Consider the following 23,320-nt stretch of genomic DNA (forward strand, 5'->3'; position numbering starts at 1 on the left):
TTTATAGAAGCACAAGAATAATTGTAAACTAGGTCAAACTTTTAAATTTTTTTTAAAAAAGAAAGTTATCATTTTTTAAGAAACTAGGAATGAAGTTGCTATGTGAATTCTTAAAAGGCTTTTTTCTTGTTTATTCTACACTCAACATATTTTGTTTACATAAAACTTAATTAAGCTATTACTTTTAACATCTGTAAAGAGAACTGAAGGGTAAGGGTTAGGGTTAGGGTTGGGTTAGATGCTACACCATGATTACAGGCACGGTGGCTCATGCCTGTAATCCCAGCACTTTGGGAGGCTGAGATGGGATCATTTGGGGTCAGGAGTTCGAGACCAGACTGCCCAGCATGGTGAAACTCCATCTCTACTAAAAATATAAAAAGTACCGGGCGTGGTGGCATGTGCCTGTAATCTAAGGTACTCAGGAGACTGAGGCAGAAGAATCGCTTGAACCTGGGAGGCAGAGGTTGCAGTGACCTGAGATCTCACCACTGCACTCCAGCCTGGGTAACAAGAGTGAGACTCCATCTCAAAAAAAAAAAGAGAATTTTAAATGTGAGGTTCCCCTCCCACACTGAAAATAGTGATATAAAGCATCCCTCTCATTCTCACCCACCCCAGGTTCATTCTTTAGAGAAGAAGGGAAGCTCCAGACTCCAGGAAGACAGACATAAGGGAAGCAGGGAGCATGTGCTGCTAAGAGGCTAACAGATGGCAGCCTCCCTGATGGAGGGCACTGGCAGGATTCATCTCTGGCCAAGCTCAGCAGCCTCCAAGGACCGGAGTCTCTCCATAAGAAGACCACTTATCCATCCATGCTATGAAAGCTCCCAGTACCTCCTAAGATACACAGATGATATCCAAGCAGCTTTTTCATATCTCACATGTAAATATGACCAAACAGCCAAGGATCACCAGACATTTTCTAAAGCCCCCAGCATGAAAGGCAGAGACTAAAGCACACAGGAGAAAATGTACTTGCAGAAAGGAGAAGCCATGCCAGAAACAGAGAAAGCTTGCCTAAAACCTACACAACCCTTGGAGACGCAAGGGAATCTAAAGCTACAAACAAGTGAATGAAAAGTACAAGTTATAATAAGAAGGAACAATGAGCTTGAGAGGAGAGTGGGAGAGGGGAAGGGAGGGAGGAGGTGGGAAAGGAAGTAAGGAAGGAGGGAGGGAGGGAAAGCCTCTTTTAGGAATTAAAAAAAAATTAAAATGTCAATAGAAGGAAATCACTATGAAGGCTCAGAACACCAATAAGGTGCAGTGGCTCACACCTGTAATCCCAGTACTTCGCGAGGCCAAGGCGGATAGATCACTTGAGCCCAGGAGTTCAAGACCAGCCTGGGAAACACAGCAAAACCTCATCTCTCTACAAAAAATACAAAAAGTAGCCAAGCATGGTGGTGTGCACCTGTCATCCCAGCTACTCGAGAGGATGAGGTAGGAGAACCACCTGAGCTCTGGGAGGCTGAGGCTGCAATCGGCCATGATTACACCTGGGTGACAGCGAGACCCTGTCTCCAAAAACAATGTGCATGCTGTGCTTGCTTCGGCAGCACATAAACTAAAAAAGGATCAGAACACCAGTGATAAGAAAATGATGCTAAATGATTCAAAGAGAAAAAAGAAAATAAAAAACACACATGCTAATCAGAAATGAGTACAAAAATAATTAAACCAAGGGGAAATGATCTCCAAGCCAAAATTGCAAATTACTCAAATATTAGGCAAGTAAAACGTAAAATGAAGACTTTTAAAATATGCACCTTTTTTTCTCTTTTTTTTTGGAGAGTCTTATTCTGTTGCTCTGTTGGCCATGCTGGAGTACAGTGATGCAATCTCGGCTCACTGCAACCTCCACTTCCCAGGTTCAAGCAATTCTCCTGCCTCAGCCTCCTGAGTAGCCAGGATTACAGATGTGCAACCATCGCACCTAGCTAATTTTTGTATTTTTAGTAGAGACAGGGTTCCACCATTGGTCAGGCTGGTCTTGAACGCCTGACCTCATGATCCTTGGCCTCCCAAAGTGCTGGGATTACAGGTGTGAGCCACCATGCCTGGCCTAAATACGCACCATTTTGTAGGAAATTACTACAGGTTATTTTCATGAAAACAAAGCAGTTGGTAATTTTAGGGACACTGTTTTACATGAGGCCAGGAGAGCAGCCATATGGGAGCAGGACAATGTGCCAGGGGAGGGCAGGCTTCAACGGAAAAACAGCACTGATGAACCAGCTAACACACTGGAGATTTAGAAAATATCATTGCCACATAACCTGGAAAATAAGCAATATGAGTTTCCCAAAAAAAGAAGGAAGTCATTAACTACAGGAAAAAACAAACTAAGAAGAAATTGTTACAGAAAAGAAATAAGCTCATAGTACACTACTTGTCCCAGTGGCCAATACTGTTTATGTGGTCATAACAATCTAACAACACTGACTACTGCCTTAATCCTAATGTTCATATACCTATACGGGAAGATGAGGAAAGAGTAACTTGTAGCTAACAGAGCTAAATTCATCTACCATAATACAAAGTCAGTAGTTAGTATCTAAAATTCATTACAAACAGCAGTGTAAGGGGAGATCAAGATGGCTGAATAGGAACAGCTCTGGAGTGCAGTTCCCAGAGAGAACAATGAAAACAACGCAGAGGGTGAGAGATCACTGCATTTCCAAATGAGTTTTTACTGCCCACAGACCAGGGAGATTCCCAGGCCAAAAAGTGCCACGAGTTTCCAGCATGGCTGTTTCAGTGGCACCGGGGGTTTCCACACAGAAACTCACACAAATCTGAAGGCCATTTCAACTGGCAACTGGAACGCCTGGGAACCAGAGCCACCCATTCAACTCAAAAAGAGGGGGCTGAAACAGGGAGCCAGGTGATCTGGCTCAGCAGGTCCCACCCCCATAAAGACCAGCAATCCAAAATGCTATGGATTGAGACTTTCGCAGCACAGCTGGACTGGGGATGGTCCAGCTCAGCGGGGGGAAGGGAGGCCACCATTACTGAGGCAGTCCACCACTATCTAGGCAGTCCGCCATTACCAAGGCAGTATGCCATTACTGAGGCAGACTGCCATTACAGAGGCAGTTGTAACTGTACCTCTGTAAACAAAACAGCAAGGAAGTTTACACAGCAGCTGGGCAGAGCCCGTGGCAGCTTAGCAATGTCTCTGCTGTCAGACTATGACTACCTCCTTGCTGGGCAGGGCATCTCTGAAAAAGGGGAGCAGCATGTCAGGAACTTATAAATAAAGCCCCACCTTCCCAGGAAAGAGCACCTGGGATGCTCTGATGTTCAGCAGCTCTGAACAGAATAATGGAGCTCACAGCACAACACTTGAGCTCCTATAAGGGACAGACTGTCTCCTCAAACAGCTCACTGACCCCCGTATATCCAAAGAGACACCTCATAAAGGAGAGCTCAGGCTGACATCTGGTGGATACCCTTCTGGGATGAAGATAACAGAAGAAACCAGCAACCATCTTTACTGTTCTGCAGCCTCAGCAGGTGATCCCCAGGCAAGCAGGGTCTGGAGTGGACCTCCAGCAGTCCTGCGGCAGAGGGACCTGACTGTTAGAAGGAAAACTCAAAAACAGAAAGAAATAACTTCAACGTCAACAAAAAGGACATCCACTCAGAGACCCTATCCGAAAGTCACCAACTACAAAGACCACAGGTAGATAAATCCACAAAGATGGGAAGAAACCAATGCAAAAAGGATGAAAACACCAAAAACCAGAATGCCTCTCCTCCTCCAAGGGATCAGAACTCCTTACCAGCCAGGGAACAAAGCTGGATGGAGAATGAGTCTGATGAATGGACAGAAACAGGCTTCAGAAGATGGGTAATAACAAACTTTTCTGAGCTAACAGAACATGTTCTAACCCAATGCAAAGAAACTAAGAACCTTGAAGAAAGCTTAGATTAAATGCTAACTGGAATAAACAGCTTAGAGAAGAACATAAACAACTTGATGGAGCTGAAAAATATGGCATGAGAACTTCATGAAGCATACACAAATTTCAATAGCTGAATCGACCAAGCAGAAGAAAGGATATCAGAGATTGAAGATCAGCTCAATGAAATAAAATGAGAAGGCAAGATTAAAGAAAAAAAGAGTGAAAAAAAGTGAACAAAGCCTTCAAGAAATATGGGATTATGTGGAAAGACCTAATCTACGTTTGACAGGTGTACCTGAATGTGGCAGAGAGAATGAAGCAAAGCTGGAAAACATGCTTCAGGATATTATCCAGCAGAACTTACCCAACCTAGCAAGGCAGGCCAACATTCAAGTCCAGGAAATTCAGAAAACATCACAAAGATATTCCTCAAGAAGAGCAACCCCAAGGCACATAATTGTCAGATTCACCAGAGTTGAAATGAAGTTAAAAATACTAAGGGCAGCCAGAGAGAAAGATCGGGTTACCCACAAAGGGAAACCCATCAAACTCACAGCAGATCTCTTGGCAGAAACCCTACAAGCCAGAAGAGAGTGGGGGCCAATATTCAACATCCTTAAAGAAAAGAACTTTCAACCTAGAATTGCATATCCAGCCAAACTAAGCTTCATAAGCAAAGGAGAAAAAAGAGGGAATCCTTCCCAAATCATTTTATGAGACCAACATCATCCTGATACCAAAACCCGGCAGAGACTCAACAAGAAAAGAAAACTTCAGGCCATATCCATGATAAACATAGATGCAAAAATTTTCAATAAAATACTGGCAAACCGACTGCAACAGCACATCAAAAAGCTTATCCACCACGATCAAGTAGGCTTCTCCTGGGGATGCAAGGCTGGTTCAACATACACAAATCTATAAAGGTAGTCTACCATATAAATAGAACCAAATACAAAAACCACATGAATACCTCAATAGATGCAGAGGAGGCCTTTGACAAAATCCTGCAGTCCTTTATGCTAAAAACTCTCAATAAACTAGTTATCAATGGAACGTATCTCAAAATAATAAAAGCTATTTATGACAAACCCACAGCCAATATCATACTGAATGGGCAAAAACTAGAAGCATTCCCTTTGAAATCTGGCACTAGACAAGGATGCCCATTCTCACCACCCCTATTCAGTACAGTATTGGAAGTTCTAGCCAGAGCAATCAGCCAAGAAAAAGATATAAAGGGTATTCAATTAGGAAATGAGGAAGCCAAATTGTCTCTATTTGCAGATGACATGATTGTATATTTAGAAGAACCCATTGTCTCAGCCCAAAATCTCCTTAAACTGATAAGCAACATCAGCTAAGTCTCGGGATAAAAAATCAATGTGCAGAAATCAGCAGCATTCCTATACACCAATAATAGACTTAAAGAGAGCCAAATCAGGAGTGAATTCCCATTTACAATTGCTACAAAGAGAATAAAATGCCTAGGAATACAACTAACAAAGATATAAAGGAATCTTCAAGAAGAACTATAAACCACTGCTCAAAGAAATAAAAGAGGACACAAACAGATGGAAAAACGTTCCATGTTCATGGTTAGGATGAATCAATATCATGAAAATGGCTATATGCCCAAAGTAATTTATAGATTCAATGCTATCCCCAGCAAGCTACCAATGAATGACCTTCTTCACAGAACTGGGAAAAAAAAACACCTTAAGCTTCATATGGAACCAAAAGAGAGCCCACATAGCCAAGACAATCCTAAGCAAAAAGAACAAACCTGGAGACATCATGCTACCTAATTTCCAACAAGGCTACAGTAATCAAAACAGCATGGTACTGGTACCAAAACAGAGATATAGACCAATGGAATAGAAGAGAGGCCCCGGAGGAAATGCCACACATTTACAACCATCTGATCTTTGACAAACCTGACAAAAACAAGCAATGGGGAAAGGATCCCCTATTTAGTAAATGGTGTTGGGAAAACTGGTTAGCCATGTGCAGAAAACAGAAACTGGACCCCTTCCTAACACCTTACACTAATATTAACTCCAGATGGATTAAAGACTTAAACATAAGACCTAACACCAGAAAAACCCTAGAAGAAAACCTAGGCAAGCATAGGCAAGGACTTCATGACGAAAACACCAAAAGCACTGGCAACAAAAGCCAAAATAGATAAATGGGATCTAATTAAACTCCAGAGTTTCTGTAGAGCAAAAGAAACCATCATTAGAGTGAATCGGCAACCAACAGAATGGGAAAAATTTTTTGCAATCTACCCATCTGACAAAGGGCTAATAACCAGAATCTAAAAAGAACTAAAACAGATTTACAAGAAAAAAACAATCCCATTCAAAAGTGGGCAAAGAATATGAAGAGACACCCAAAAGAAGGCATATATGAGGTCACCAACATATGAAAAAATGCTCATCATCACTGGTCATTAGATAAATGCAACTCAAAACCACATTGAGATACCATCTCATGCCAGTTAGAATGGTGATCATTAAAAAATCTGTAGACAACAGATTCTGGAGAGGATGTCGAGAAATAGGAACACTTTTACACTGTTGGTGGGAGTGTTATTTAGTTCAACCATTGTGGAAGGCAGTGTGGCGATTCCTCAAGGACTTAGAAACAGAAATTCCATTTGACCCAGCAATCCCATTACTGGATATATAACTAAGGATTATAAATCTTTCTATTAAAAAGGCACGTACACATATATATTCATTGTGGCACTGTTTATAATAGCAAAGACCTGGAACCAACCCAAATGCCCATTGATGATAGACTGGACAAGGAAAATGTGGCACATACACACCATGGAATACTATGCAGTCATAAAAAACGATGAGTTCATGTCCTTTGTAGGGACATGGATGAATCTGGAAACCACCATCCTCAGCAAACTGACACGAGAACAGGAAATCAAACACTGCATGTTCGCACTCACAGGCAGGTGTTGAACAATGAGAACACATGGACACAGGGAGGGAGCATCACACACTGGTGTTGGGTGGCGAGGTTGGGGAGGGATAACATGGGGAGAAATGCCAGATATAGGTGACAGGGGGATGGAGGCAGCAAGCCACATTGCCATGTATGTACCTATGCAATAATCCTGCATGATCTGCACGTGCACCCCAGAACCTAAAGTATAATAAAATAAATAAATCAAGTTAAAAAAAGAAACAGCAGTATAAGCATGTTAATGATAAATGAGGGCAAATGCAGGAAAACAAAGGAACAAAAACATCAGCTAAACTAGTTTTGTACAGTTGCTTCTGGGGAATGAGCCCCATGAGGCGAAGAGGGCAAAAGGAGGAAAATACTTTCACTTTAAGCCTTTTCATTTTAGCTGAATATTTTAAATGATGCTCATATTGATTTAATACAAATTTAAACTAATGTAAGAAAAGGAAGAATACTGTTAGAACATTATTTGCATAATACATAACAGTATAGAATCATATAGGAAGATCTAGCTCAACCGCAATTATACCTCTGCAGTGTGGGGAATTCTCTGAGGCACCCACAGAAGGCATAAAATCTAACTATCTGATTTCCAGCTTTGGATATTCATTTTACACTTCAACATCCCATTCTCTTAAGAGGTAGGCAAGTGGGGCCCCTACCAGGGCCCTGCACCTCAGTAGGCCCCACAGTTTAGAGGGCTTGCTTGAAATTTTCCAAGTTTCCCTCTGGTTCCTCGAAACGGGAGGTTTCGGGAGGTGGCCCTCATGTCATCTCTCCCCTTCAGGGAACTCTCTCACCCTGTACCAGCCGCGCGGTGTCAAAAAGATGCCCGAAGCTCTTGAACTTGAGTTTGTGGCTAGTGAGATGTACCTACCAGTCTGTGTGGTATTTCTTTCACCAGATTGCTTGAGATTGGGCCACCAGAATGGTGCTGACAGTTGATGTGGGTGAGCCAAATTCTTTATATCTATAAAGGCTCCATCAAAAAAAAATTTTGCCTAGGGCTCCACATATTCTAGAGTTGGCCCTTCTCCACAACTAACCCATGCCAAAATCAAAGGTAAATATTTCTCCAGTGGCTGGCTAGGAGCAGGAATATAATCCACAGTGTGGAGAAAACAGGACTTAGCTACAGACTAAGTCAACACGGAAACCAACAAAGAGAACGAAGACCTCGCACTCAGCTTGTCCTATCACTGGATAATGTGAAGATAAGAGGAATATAAACACCAGGGAAGATCAAACGAGGATCCCAGAGGATTTCAACTGTTTATTAGAAGGATAAAAGCCCACAAGGATAACATATTAAAGAGGTACATTTAAGTTCTGAGTTGGGTTTTTTAAATAAAATTCTATTAAGATAAGATGGGGAAGGCCTTGCTGGGTAAGAATTGATGCTGAGGGTTTAAGATACCACGAGCCCAGTCTGAGTCAACAGCTTGATGTGGTTTTTAATAAAAGAACTAACTCTAGCGGAAACAAGGATAACGGGAACCTCACTGCAGACTGCAAGGAGCAGATGACACAGAGGCTCAGAGAGGACGCTGAGCTCCTGCGCACACTTATAAGTTCGAACAGTGAGAATGGCTTGGGAACCTTAGCAGGGTAGCCTAAAGAGACGTGGCAGGAGGCAAATCAAAGCTGTTTTTAAGTATCTGATGAGTAAGGATAAGCAGAAGACTTGCACAGGATTCTGGGGGTAAATACAGAAACAAAGAGAAATGGCAAGACTTACCAGAAAGAACATATTATCTCAACATGACAAAGAACTTTCCAGGACTTAGGGCTGCCTCACAAAACCAGTGGTTGAAAGCTGGGAGATTTCCAGGAAGGGGAGGGGCTGCCCAATGAGCAGGCTCACCTGTTGGCCAGGATCTTGCAGGGATCATACCTCCCTTGAGAGGGATGCTGGGTCAAGATGCCAAACCCCACTAAAGTCTTTTCTGCCAAAAGTCCACTTGATACCTCCTTGTGAAAGATATAGAGGTTTTTCTCTAACCCAGCTGCCGTTGTCCAGGGCATGTGGCAATGACCTTCCTCTAATCTGGCACACAAGCTAGACATGGCTTCCAAGGTAGATCTCTAGAGCCTGATGAAACTCAAGACCTTAGCCTTTCCACAGTGAAGCCGCACTTAGCTTCTATAAAGATGCTTATTTAAGAGAAGCCCCCAGCACTTTGGGAGGCCGAGGTGGGTGGATCACAAGGTCAAGAGATCGAGACCATCCTGGTCAATGAGGTGAAACCCTCGTCTCTACTAAAAATACAAAAATTAGCCAGGCATGGTGGTGTGCGCCTGTAGTCCCAGCTACTCAGGAGACTGAGGCAGGGGAATTGCTTGAACCCAGAAGGTGGAGGTTGCGGTGAGCTGAGATCCCGCCATTGCACTCCAGTCTGGGTAACAACAGCAAAACTCCGTTTCAAAAAAAAAAAAAAAAAGAGAAGCCCATCAGGGGCCAGGCACGGTGGCTCACGCCTGTAATCCTGTACTTTGGGAGCCTGAGGCAGGCAGATCACAAGGTCAGGAGTTCGAGAACAGCCTGACCAACATGGTAAAACCCCATCTCTACTAAAAATACAAAAAATTAGCCAGGCGTGGTGGCACGCTCCTGTAATACCAGCTACTCGGGAGGCTGAGGCAGGAGAACTGCTTAAACCTGGGAGGTGGAGGTTGCAGTGAGCTGAGGTCATGCCACTGCACTCCAGCTTGAAAGACAGAGTGAGACTCTGTCTCTCAAAAAAAAGAGGAGCCCATGGAACTCGTCTTTTTTTCTTTATTACTAAAATGGTAACTGTAACTAACATTTACTGAGCGTTTGCTATCTATCAGACACTTACTATCATTATCACAATTAATCTGCAACTCAACTTAATGGCATATGAATCTTTTAATATGCATATGTATGCATACAATACCCTCACATGAGTGACTTTTTAAATGATAAGAAAACTTTCTATGGAAGGAAAAGGCAATCAATTCCTAGAGAGATAACATTTTCTACACCCCTTTAGATATATAACTGCATATGATTTTCTACTCTGTCACCTTTCTTATTTGCCTGGTAGCTATGTTCCCAAGGCGTCTAACAGACAAAATAATAACTATCATTAGGATATGTTACCATAAAGGTGAGCGAGCTTTTTGAAATTGTATGTGATAGCCTAAAGTAATGAAAGAATGAAGGCTCAACAGGAAGTTGTACTCTGTAGGTGGTAGGTACAGTCTCTGGCTCAGAACTAAACATGGCATTGCAAGGTAGATCTCTACATCTTCCCAAAAACGTCTTTCTCAGAGAACCGTCACTAACCAACCTGTCTAGCAGGTCCCAGAAAACCCTCTTCACAGAGCTTGTTGCTACTTGACCTGACTCAGACCTCATTCATGCAAACACTCTTCACTCCAGGGGGTGTTGGTGAAAAACAACCAATGACAATTGTTTGACATCATGGTTGCCTGAAGCAGTGATAACAGTTGGGCAAAGAAGAAGCTGACCAAGAAACCTGAGGAAAAGCTGGGGAATACAATTTCCATAAAAAGTTCTGAAAAGATATGACATAGTCCTTGGAATCTGGAAGACCACTGATCTGGTTTGGCTGTGTCTCCACCCAAATCTCATCTTGAATTGTAGCTCCCATAATTCTCACATGTTGTGGAAGTGACCTGGTGGGAGGTAATAAAATCATGGGTACAGGTCTTTCTCGTGCTGTTCTCATGATAGTAGGTCTCATGAGAGCTGATGGGTTTATAAAGAGGAGTTCCCTTGCACATGCTTTCTCTTGCCTGCCACCATGTAAGATGACTTTGCTCCTCCTTGCCTTCCACCATGATTGTGAGGCCTCTCCAGCCATGTGGAATTGTGAGCCCATTAAGCCTCTTTTCCTTAGAAATTACCCAGTCTCTGGTATGTTTTTATTGGCAGCATGAGAATGGACTAATACAGTCGCATATATGCATAAGGCTGTGCACAAGCCCAGATAGTCCCAAGAAGTTCCTAAGCTCACCCTCTGGCTGACTCTACAGCTCTGTGAAAGCAGAGATGAAGGCTAAGGCAGAGATGAAAGCTGGTTGCCTGAGCATTGATGATGTGTTTGAACTTGCAAACCTCTGTTCTTCGGAAAGACTAGGAAGAAACTTTTTGCTTCTGGACATTTAAGGAAATCTCTCTCTAATCATTAGCTGATTACTAAATAGCTGAGGAGAGATTTCAGTGAGCACACATGACAAAGCCTAAATATTTTACAGATTTCAAGAAAGTCACTAAACAAAGAAGCACCATCACCATCAATAATCAACAACAATAGCAAAGGATGGGAAGTGGATCAGCTTTCAGAGTTGTCCCATTATTTTAAATGTACAATTTAAACCAAAAAAAAGTATGAGACATGCAAATATACAATAAAGCATGGGCCAGGAATGGCGATTCATGCCTATTATCCCAGAGGGTTGGGAGACCAAAATGGGAGGACTGCGTGCAGCCAGGAGTTTGAGACTGGTCTGGGTAACATAGCAAGATTCTGTCTTAAAAAAAATTTTTTTTTTGGCCGGGCGCGGTGGCTCAAGCCTGTAATCCCAGCACTTTGGGAGGCCGAGGCGGGTGGATCACGAGGTCAACAGATCGAGACCATCCTGGTCAATATGGTGAAACCCCGTCTCTACTAAAAGTTACAAAAAATTAGCTGGGCACGGTGGCACGTGCCTGTAATCCCAGCTACTCAGGAGGCTGAGGCAAGAGAATTGCCTGAACCCAGGGGGCGGAGGGTGCAGTGAGCCGAGATCACGCCATTGCACTCCAGCCTGGGTAACAAGAGCGAAACTCCGTCTCAAAAAAAAAAAAAAAAAAAAAAAATTTTTTTTTTAATGAGCCAGGTGTGGTGATACACACTTGCAGTCCCAGCTACTTGAGAGGCTGAGGTGGGAAGACTGCTTGAGCCCAGGAGTTCAAGGTTACAGTGAGCTATGATTGCACCACTGTACTCCAGCCAGGGTAACAGAGCCAGGCCCGATTGCTAAAAAAAAAAAAAAAAATGAATAAAGTATGGCCCATACACAGAAAAAAGTCAATAGAAACTGGTTCAGAAAAGTCCAATGTTAAGTATACTAGACAAAGATTTCAAGCAACTGTTGTATACATATTCAAAGAACTAAAATAAACCATGTCTAAAGAAATAAAGTATGAGACTAATACCACATGAAATAGAGAATATTGGCTGGGCGTGGTGGCTCACACCTGTAATCCACGCACTTTGGAGGCCAAGGCGGGTGGATCACCTGAGGTCGGGAGTTCAAGACCAGCCTGACCAACATGATGAAACCCTGTCTTAAAAAGAAAACAAATAGAGAATATCAATAAAGAAATATAATTTTTATTTAAAAGAACCAGGCCAGGCACAGTGGCTCATTCCTGTAATCCCAGCACTTTAGGAGGCTGAGGTAGGAAGATCACTTGGGGACAAGAGTTTGAGACAACCCTGGGTAATAAGTGAGACCCCCATCTCCACAAAAACTAGAAAAAATTAGCTGGGTGTGGCAGTGCGTACCTGTAGCCCAAGCTACTCAGGAGGCTGAGCTGGGAGGATTGCTTAGCCCAAGAGGTTGAGGCTGCAGTGAGCTGTGATCACATCACTGCACTCCAGCCTGGGTGACAGAACAAGACCCTATCTCCCACAACAAATCCGCAAGGAGCTGACTTTTCATCCGAAATCATGAAGTCCAGAAAGAAGTGAGATGACATTTTCAAAGCACTGAAGTAAGACTGTCAATTAAGAATTCTATATCCAGTAAAACTGAAGGGACAATTAAGTCATTCCCAGATACATAAACATGTCCTGGCTTGGATGATAAAAGACATATTCACTCAATTCAACTAGTAGGCTGCATTTCTCTGTGGGGTGGGGTTGGGGAAGGTGGCTTAAGTGCCTGAAACTTCCTTTTTCCTTCTTTTTTCTTTTTGAGACAGAGTCTTGCTCTGTTGCCCAGCCCAGGTTGGAGTGCAGAGGCAAGATCTTGGTTCACTGCAACCTCCACATCCTGGGTTCAAGCAATTCGCTTGCTTCAGCCTCCCAAGCAGCTGAGACTTCAGGTGTATGCCGCCACACCTGGCTAATTTTTTTGTATTGTTTCTTTAGTAGAGGTAGGGTTTCACCGTGTTGCCCAGGCTGGTCATGGACTCCTGAGCTTAGGCAATCTGCCTGCCTTGGCCTCCCAAACTGCTGGGATTACAGGCCTGAGTGGCTGCACCCAGCAGGTGCCTGAAACTTCTATTTCTCGTCCTGGCTGTTGGTTACATAATTACTTTATGATAGCTCAGTGAGCAGTACGCTTATGTTTTGTGCACTCTTCTTTCTGTGTTTTACATCACAGATTTTTAAAAAAGAAAACACAGATGCTTTGTCTTTATACAATCAAAACTAGCACTTTATATTCCTTACTTTAATTGTCCAAATAGAAATAGCATCAGAAGCCAAAGCCAGAAACTTGGCGAAATAAATGATTTTTCTCCTCTATACCTTTGTTCCAGCTCCTTCCTTGCATGTTATAGTCTCGCTGTCCTTGTCACGCCATTTATACCTGCTCTTCCTTTAACCGGCACCGTTAGGCTTTGCCACATTATAAAGATTTGCTGTGTCTGTCCTCTCTGTTACATGTGAACACTTTTATGATGATGAACTGTCGGCTGGGCACACCTGTAATCCCGGCACTTCGGGAAGCTGAGGAGGGTGGATCACCTGAGGTCAGGAGTTTGAGACCAGCCTGACCAATATGGTGAAACCCCGTCTCTACTAAAAATACAAAAATTAGCCAGGCATGGCAGTGGGCACCTGTAGTCCTAGCTACTCAGGAGGCTGAGGCAGGAAAACTGCTTGAACCTGGGAGGCAGATATTGCAGTGAGCCAAGATCATGCCACTGCACTCCAGCCTGGGCAACAGAGCAAGGCAAGGCTTCATCTCAAATTTAAAAAAAAAAGGATGAACTGTCAAAATCTTCTGGTATTCTCAGTAGGGCCACGCGGAGCACATAGGAAGCACAGAATAAAGGCTTGAGAAATTAAGTCTTCAACGGAATCAAGAAAGCCTTCCTAAATAACACCTCAAAAATAGTTCTTGCAGAGTATTTTACAACTATCCAAATTCAACAGATTCCCTATCACAGAAAATGTTAATCCTGAGGCAGTTAGTAGAGACGTTTTTGTTTTGAGATGGAGTTTCATTCCTGTTGTCCAGGCTGAAGTGTCCAATGGCACAATCTCAGCTCACTGCAGCTTCCACCTCCTAGATTCAAGCAATTCTCCTGCCTCTGCTTCCTGAGTAGCTGGGAATACAGGTGCCCACTGCCATGGCTGGCTAATTTTTGTATTTTCAGTAGAGACAGGGTTTCACCATATTGATCAGGCTGGTCTCAAACTCCTGACCTCAGGTGATTCACCCGCCTCAGCCTCCCAAAGTGCCGGGATTACAGGCGTGAGCCACCGCCCCAACCAGAAGTATTTTTCTAAAGAACGCTGAAAATCAAGGATGATGAGTAGAAAGTCCTGATCAGGTGAGGGAGAAAAACTGTTTAGGTGATGCCCGTCATTTCTGAGATGTCATTATTTTACTTTATGATTAATACTAAAAAAGAATATAAAAATTTTTGGCAGCTCAAATCATGTCTGAAGCAGGGAATTCATGATCCCTTTCTTACATGCAACAGAAATGGTACTGAGACCACACTAAAATATCCTTCAACTCATCACAAACAGAGCAAGTTTCTCACACCCAACCCATAGCCCTCCTTAGCCTTCACTCGGAAGATCTCTGAATATACCTATTCTTAGAATTTCACATAGATGTTTATTTTGTCATGCACTGTTTTTGTTTTCATAATGAGCAACAGATTTATCTCACCACTACAAAAAAAGCAGTGAAGGGAGATTGGGCACCTAGGCAAGAAAAGAAGGTACCCAGCTGAGAGGTTTGAAATGCCCTGCAAAGGAAATGCCCAACAAACCTGGAAAAGGAAGGCATCGCCCAGGGAATTGCTGAGGCAGAAGACAAAGTCCTTCTTGGGGTGCTCAGGCACTGCCTGCACAATGCTGTTCTCCACCCAGACGGCGTGTTTGGGGATGCTGTTGTGATCGATCCCAGACCTGCCGTCGCTCTCGTAGAAAAATAGCGTGCATCCTGAGGAAACAGAACAGAGGTCTGCATGAGTATTTAGTGCCTGGGAAACAAAAGGACCCATAGCGGAATTTAACATGTCAGAGGCTGAAAAATTAAAGCACGTGGAACCCAGGAAGTGAAGAGAATGGGGCCATGCTTAGACTCAAGTCCTGGATGGACCTAAAGAAGGAAGAAGATCGGCTGGGCACGATGGCTCACGCCTGTAATACCAGCACTTTGGGAGACCGAGGCGGGTGGATCAGGAGGTCAGGAGATCGAGATCATCCTGGCTAACACGGAGAAACCCCGTCTCTACTGAAATACCAAAAATTAGACAGGCATGGTGGTCTAATTTTAGTCCTAGCTACTTGGAAGACTGAGGCAGGAGAATCACTTGAACCAGGGAGGCAGAGGTTACAGTGAGCCAAGATCACACCACTGCACTCCAGCCTGGGCAACAAGAGCGAGACTCTGTCTTGAAAAAAAAAAAAGAACAAAGATCTTAAATTGTAGCTTCTCAGCCTGCCTGGGATTCCTTCCTGCATGCCCTCAGGTTCTCTCAAACCCTTCCTTTGGGTTTTAGAATGATTCACGACAGGCCTCTTCACAGACATAGGGTCTTGTGACTTTGTCCCAAGGTGAATTCAAACACGGTCCTCCAGGCCAGAACTGTGCCCGGCACTATGTGAGGACTGGAAGTCACTACCGTCCAACTGAAGCCCATTCCAACATCTCATATGATCTGCAACCAGAAAACTCTAGGAAATGTATTTAGTTTCCAGACCATGCCCTTGGAGAAAACAATATATAATATTGGCGTTAAGTGCTTTAAGGATAAGAAAAACATACATTTTGGTCTCATCTCTTAACTGTAAATTTTTTTCTAGAAGCCAATCATGCCTTTGTTCCTGCTGAAGGAGGAAATACATGGCACACACACACAAAGGCCTGGGAGAAGCCAGAGTCCTGGTCCATATGTAAGTGCACCGTGAAACTAACAAGACAATAGAAACAGAATATTTCATAGACTTGTGGTAAGATGGCTTCCACAGATGCCCTCCATTATCACCTAAACTTGAGGCTCACTTTTTTTTTGACATGGAGTCTCGGTTTGTTGCCAGCCTGGAGTGCAGTGACACAATCTCGGATCACTGCAACATCCGCCTCCCAGGTTCAAGCAATTTTCCTGCCTCAGTCTCCCAAGTAGCTGGGACTACAGGTGTGTGCCACCATACCTGGCTAATTGTTGTATTTTTTAGTAGAGACGGGGTTTCACCATGTTGTCAAGGATGGTCTCGATCTCTTGACCTCATGATCCACCCACCTCGGCCTCCCAAAGTGCTGGGATTACAGGTGTGAGCCACCGCACCCGGCCAAGGCTCACTTTAAAAGCAATTACTAGCTGAACACTTACTCTCAACCAACTGAAACCAATTTCAGGGAAAGCCAGGGTGAACTCTTCCTCAACTTCAACATAAGCTATCAGTCCGTTTTCACCATCTTCCTTACCACAAACAAGTGCCACACTTGCTGTGAACTGCACAGCCCTTGAAAGTTCAGTCTATTCAGCTCTGTAAAGCAAATGGGGCTCTGTAAAGCAAATTTGCTCATATGCAATGAATAATAGAGAATGATGCACATCAACGGAAAGGTCCCACTGGTTCAAGGGCAACGTTCCTAGCCTATAGTATTTCACATGACCAGAGAACCGCTGTTGAACTGTTCGTCCCTCCTCTGTAGGAATGCAGCATACTGGCATGCCCTCCCCACTCATGTCACGTTTTTCTCTTGGCACAGCTTGACCACAGTCTCTGCTTACAAGTCCTTACTGCACGGTGCTCCTGAGCATCAGGATTTCACACTTGTAATCCTTGTTTCCATAATTATTGCTTCTACCCATTCAAGTTACAGTTGCTTCTTTTTTTCAAAGGGAAAGCCCCATGCTAATGCTTTTTTGAAATATAAAGTGTGCCAGTCACCGTGGCTTATGTCTGTAATCCCAGCACTTTGGAAGGCCAAGGTGAAAGGATTACTTGAGCCCAGGAGTTTAACACCAGCCTGGGCAATATAGTGAGGCTTCAACCCTACCAAAAATAAAAAAAGTTAGCTGTGCATGCCTGTGTTCCCAGCTACTCAGGAGGCTGAGCTGGGAGGACTGTTTGAGCTCAGGAGGTTGAGGCTGCAGTGAGCCATGATCATGCCACTGCACTCTAGCCTGGGCAACAGAGCAAGACCCTGTCACAAAAAAATAAAAATACAAGTTTTATGTTGCTTATTGCTAGAAAATTTTAGTGGAGTTCTGCAGTTATTTTTCTTTTTATTACTATAATTTTTGTAGATATGGGGTCCCACTGTTACCCAGGCTGGAGTACAGTGGCACAATCACCGCTCAGTGCAGCCTTGAACTCCTGGGCTCAAGTGAACCTCCTATCTCAGCCTCTCGAGTAGCTGGAACTACAAGCATATACCACCATACCTGGCTAATTTGTGTATTTTTTTTGTAAAGACAAGGTCTCACTATGTTACCCAGGCTGGTCTCAAATTCCTGGCCTCAAGTAATCCTCCTGCCTCTGCCTCCAAAAGTGCTGGGATTACAGGCGTGAGCCACCACACCAACCTCTCTTTAATTTTTTTTTAGTTTGGGGTTTAAAAGTTGCATTGTAGAACTCAGATGCGTACCTGTAGAGTAGTCTGCCCCAACTCTATTTTTCCCCAAATCCCCAAGATTTTGAGGATCTCAAGCCTTTTCAGGAACACTTATATAAAAAGCAGAATCATCTGTACCTCCTATTTCCCTGTCTTAGGCTAGCACAGCTTAGAGATAAAAAGAAATAACAAAGCTGGGAGGGGGAAACTGTTTTTCTGTAAATCAGAGATTCTCACGATGGGGCAAACTTGGCAGTGTCTGGTGACCTTTCTGGTTGTCACAACTTGGGGGAAGGTGTTATTGGCATCTAGTGGACAGAGCCTAAGCCCTCCACAAAAGAATTATCCAGAAAATGTCAACAGTGTCCCTGTTGAGAAATCCTACTCTAAATAATCCTTATGACTAATTCAACACTAATGAAAAGCAGATTCCAAACATAAAAAAGCAACACACCTTAGCACAGTTTTAGAACAGAGAAAGAAGCCTGTGGGTGATGAATTAGGGGACACGCACACATCCTAAAATGTGCACCTACTGAATGTTGTACGGTCCTACCAGGTAAGTGTTTTTATACTTTTTCAAATTTGATGTAGATTCATCCACAACAAAGCACCACAAAAGGTGATTAAAATCTGCTTTTACTCAATGATCACTTGTCCCAATTTTAAGATGAATGCGAAGCAGCAAATCCGAGAACCACGTCCACCCTGATGAAAGTCTTTACCTTGGGGCCGGGTATGGTGGCTCCCGCCTGTAATCCCAGCACTTTGGGAGGCCGAGGCAGGTGGATCACGAGGTCAAGAGATCGAGACCATCCTGGTCAACATGGTAAAACCCCATCTCTACTAAAAATACAAAAAATTAGCTGGGCATGGTGGTGCATGCCTGTAATCCCAGCTACTCAGGAGGCTGAGGTGGGGGAATTGCCTGAACCCAGGAGGCGGAGGCTGCGGTGAGCCAAGATTGCACCATTGCACTCCAGCCTGGGTAACAAGAGCAAAACTCCATCTCAAAAAAAAAAAAAAAAAAAAAGACAGTTTTTACCTTCATCTTCTCTGGAACATAATCTACGCTCTTCTGCTGTCCATGGAAACACTCCAGAGACTAATTCCAAATGAAATCTTTTCTAAAAAAAAATCAATTACTTTGTCTAATGGGAAAGAATTGGGGGGGGAATCTGTATCCCATGGTTCCCAGGTGTTCTGCTCTTTATTTCTCAGTTGTCAAGTGTTGCTAAGAAAAAGTCAATTGCAAGTTTTGCTTCTGAGCAGCAAGGACAAAGCCCCGAGGATGGCAATAAACAGGGAACCCATCAGGGTGAAGCAAAGAGCTCGGTGGCTCCATGTTCTGGGCCTGAATTCCGACAGGTGTGTCACTCAGATCTGCATCACCAAGAAGACTCCCTTCCCTAAAGGGCCTGTGGGCTGTGCACCTAGGTACCTGCACCCTGGCTTCCTGTATTAATGACTCTCCCAGGGAATGGCAGTAACAAAATTAACCCCTCTGACATGTCCCAAGGAAAAAAAGTCAACGAAGTATCTTTTTTTTTTGAGACAGAGTTTTGCTCTGTTGTCAGGCTGGAGCATAGCAGTGCAATCTTGGCTCACTGCAACCTCCGCCTCCCAGGTTCAAGAGATTCTTGTGCCTCAGCCACCGCAGTAGCTGGGACTACAGGTGCGTGCCACCACATCCAGCTAATTTTTGTATTTTTAGTAGAGCCTAGGTTTCACCATGTTGTCCAGGATGGTCTCAATCTCTTGACCTCGTGATTCACCCACCCCAGCTTCCCAAGAGGCTGAAATTATAGGCATGAGCCACCACCCCTGGCCCTAATCATCTTTATTTTATGCCACTAACATTGCTGCTCTCAACTTGAGAGTAAGAATCCCCTGGGAAGCTTGTTTAAATCACAAAGTCAGGGCCTGTTGCAGGCTGAATTGTGTCCTCCAAATATCCTAAACCCAGTTAGCTCAGAATAGGATCATATTTGGAAATAGAGCCTTTAAAGAGGTAATTAAGATAACATGAGGACACAGGGTGGGCCCTGACCCACTATGAACAGTGCCCTTATATGAAGAAGAAATTTGAACACAGACAAGTAAAGGGAAGACTGTGTGAAGACACCGAGAGAAGACGGCCATCTCCAAGTCAGTGAGAGCAGTCTCAGAAGAAACCGACCCTGCTGACACCTTGATCTTGGACTTCCAGCCTCCAGGACTGTGAGATGATACATTTCTGTAATTTCCACCATCCAGTCTGTGGTGCTTTGCTATGGTAGCCCCAGCAAATTCATCCAGGGTCCCACCTCCAAACCTTGTGAGTCAGCAGATGTGGGGTACAACCCAGAAGGTGATCTTCAAATCAAACTATTAAGAACTTGGCACTAATTAATAAAAAATTGCTAAGATGGGCTGCTAAGAATCAGAGGCCACAGTGTTCAGTGGTGTGCCCATCTAGGGGAGGAGCGGGAAGTGGAAAAGAAGCCTTTCCCCTCATCTGCTCTCACTCCCTCAGAGCAGAGCAGCAGGTGTGATGATCCAGGCCCCTCAGACATAACCCTGTAGCACCTCCAAATTAAGCCAAGGCAGGTCACACATGAGAAAGAACACTGAAGTTCTCCAAAATGCTACCACTGGGTGCACATCCATGTTTCACAGGCAAGACCCCTACAGAAAATCATCATCAAAAGATAATGCCCTAGGAGGCCGGGCACCACGGCCCCTGTAATCCCAAGACCAAAGTGGGGGGATCACTTGAGGCCAAAAGCTGGAGATCAGCCTGGGCAATATAGCAAGACCCTGTCTCAACAAAAAATAAAAAACATTAGCCAGGCATGGTGGCACATGCCTGTAGTCCCAGCTACGTGGGAGGCTGAAGCAGGAGGATCACTTGAACCGAGGCATTTGTAGCTGCAGAAAGCTGTTGTGCCACTGCATTCCAGCCTAGAAGACAGAGTGAGACCCAGATAACGCTCTAGGAATAGCTGAGCAACAAAACTTCAGAAGGAGCCAGCGTCCCTGAGTGAATTCACAGGGAGGAATTATCACACAAGCCTTAGATCGTCTATTTCTGATAAGTGGGCGGGAAGTAAAGTTCTTCCTTGCTTATGGCTTTGGCGTCGGCACTGCGGGTCTCTGGCACATGCAGCAAAACCTATATCCTAACCAACACCCTCCCTTCCTGCGTGACCTGCATCTGAGCAACAGCTGGCACCAAGAATGATGGGGCCAAACCAACCCCACCTGTGCAAGGGTTGACCTGCACCTGCCCATCACCGCACAGTCATGTCTTCACCTCACTGAGCAGAGCTCTGGGCCGCTCCATGTCTCTAGGATTGGATGCTCCCTAAATGACCACAGTCTGAAATCCAGTATCAAATGGTCTAATTTGACGCTGGGAAGCCCAAGCTTCTTCCTCCCACGCCCTTCCATCAATCCTGTTAACCTATCCAACTCAGGCTGCCACGTATTAATCCTGTTTCAAGTCTAGCTTGTGATGAAAACTGTGTGCTTGAGAAGTGTTTTTCTATTTAAAATACAGAGCTCAACCAGGGTGGTGGCTCATGCCTGTAATCCCAGAACTCTGGGAGGCTGAGGCAGGTGGATCACAGGGTCAGGAGATAGAGATCAGCCTGGACAACATGGTGAAACGCTATCTCTACTTTAAAAAAAAAAAAAATACAAAATTAGACGGGTGTGGTGGCGTATGCCTGTGATCCCAGCTACTCGGGAGGCTGAGACAGGAGAATCACTTGAACCCAAGAGGTGGAGGTTGCAGTGTGCTGAGATCACACCACTGCACTCCAGCCTGGGTGACACAGTGAGACTCCATCTCAAAAAAATATGTATATAGAGAGCTCACAAATATATTACATTTTCTACGCTACCAGGACATATGCAGATACGTACAACAATACATACGTGCACTTCATAAAAATGTGCAAAATGACAACAAATAGCAACTACAAAACTATGATCATATGAACAGAAAATATAGTGATCTACACATGCATGTATGTATACCTACACACAGGCAAACATGCAACATGTGACGATCAGACAGTGACTGACTTTTTCCTAAACATGATGGTCTACACATTCCATTAACATCAGGTTGAATCCTATGAAATTAACATTATCCTACCAATCTTTTACCTTAAAAAATGGCAATTTCATAGGATTCAAGCTAATAAACTTCCCTTCAAAATAGTCACTTGGAAAGACACAAAGCTGAATGATTCCAAAAAAAATTTTTTTTAAACTCATCCTTTGAAAGCGTCATCACAACCGGTTGCATATATGCCGAAACTAGACATGAGACGCTCCTCTAGCGTAAGTGAAAAAACAAAACATCCCTCGCAGGGGTGGAGATGGGGAGTTCCTAATCAAGGGACATAAAGTTTCACTTAAGTCAAACAAATAGGTTCTAGTTTATAAATTAATTAATTAATTGGAGCCGCGTCTTGCTCTGTTGCTCAGGCTGTTCGCGAACTCGTAGGCTCAAGTGGACCTCCCGCCTCAGCCTCCCAACATGCTGGGATTACAGGCATGAGCCACTACGCCCAGCCCAACTAGGTTCTAGAAATCTGCCTTGCAACATGGCACTTGTGGTCTATAATACTGCATTGCACATTTTAAAAAGTGTGAAGAGGGTAGATTTCATGTGGAGTGCTCTTACCATGATAAAATAAAATTTTAAATTAGAATGAATTTCAAATTCTATATAATAACAACCACAAAAAACCCACCCGTCCCATGAGTATGTACACAACGGAGCATATCTGTGGTGCACTTGGCACACAGCCAGGGCCCTCCCAGCCTCACCTTTCAGGGACACCCAGTAGTGCTTCCACTTCCTCCGGGTGGCTGACTCCACCTTCTTGTTCTTCTTGTGCACTAGGAAGTTCTTGACGGCCAGGGCACCTGCCTTGCGCACCGTGCCCTGCGCGGCGGTCAGCAGGATGTCCGACTGTCCCGGGGAGCTCAGGGTGCCGCTGCTCTGCTCGTCACTGTGGGCTGAGCCGGCCTCCTCCAGGCTCTCGCTGTTGGTGGTGCTCATCTCCAGCTCCCGCCGAAAGTTCTCATACACACCCTGGCGAGCTGCATCCCCAGTGGAGCTGCTGCCACTGTCGCTGCCCACAAAGGCCCGGCCGGTGGTGGGTGAGTAGCTGGAGTTGGTGGCATTGGATCGCCGGGACAGGAGGTCCGTGTCGGTGGTGGTCCCTTCAATCCCACTGTCTGCAAACTCACTGCCCTCACCTGCATTAACATCCTTGGGAGCAGAAGGGGAGAGCAAAGAAGACAAGCGTCACGTGGAGAAGGAACCCAGGAGCTCCTGTGAGTCCAGCCAGGGCTCTGCAGTCCCAGGAGACTCACAGGAGACTCACAGGCAAAGCCACTCCCCATGGCTCCTGGACCCGGTCCTGCCCAACCCTGGACTCGCACACACCCAGCAGAGCTGCTCAGAAAACCTTTAGCCGCCCTTCGTGAGAGCAAATGATTTGGAATATTCAAGAAATATAAAAGAAATAAGGAATACTTCAAAGAGCTCATCATTTTTCTAAGATAATTAACGAACTGGCAAATCAGTGACTGAGATTATTCCGCTGCCATGCTGAGAGCCCAGCACC

General features: G+C 44.4%; 1 protein-coding gene across 16 annotated transcripts in view; it reads right to left on the bottom strand.

The window, feature by feature from the left end:
* Positions 1–23,320, bottom strand: part of TIAM1 (TIAM Rac1 associated GEF 1) — a 449,049-nt gene that overhangs the window by 122,816 nt on the left and 302,913 nt on the right. For all 16 annotated transcript variants that reach the window (XM_035283120.3, XM_035283112.3, XM_035283121.3 and 13 more), the window contains 2 exons: positions 22,515–22,962; positions 14,893–15,065 (listed from right to left, as the gene is read on the bottom strand). In XM_035283120.3, coding sequence (XP_035139011.3) covers positions 14,893–15,065; positions 22,515–22,962 — 621 coding nt within the window. The remainder of the gene's footprint in view (positions 1–14,892; positions 15,066–22,514; positions 22,963–23,320) is intronic.

The sequence above is a fragment of the Callithrix jacchus genome, chromosome 21 (assembly GCF_049354715.1).
Source record: "Callithrix jacchus isolate 240 chromosome 21, calJac240_pri, whole genome shotgun sequence".
NCBI lineage: Eukaryota > Metazoa > Chordata > Mammalia > Primates > Cebidae > Callithrix > Callithrix jacchus.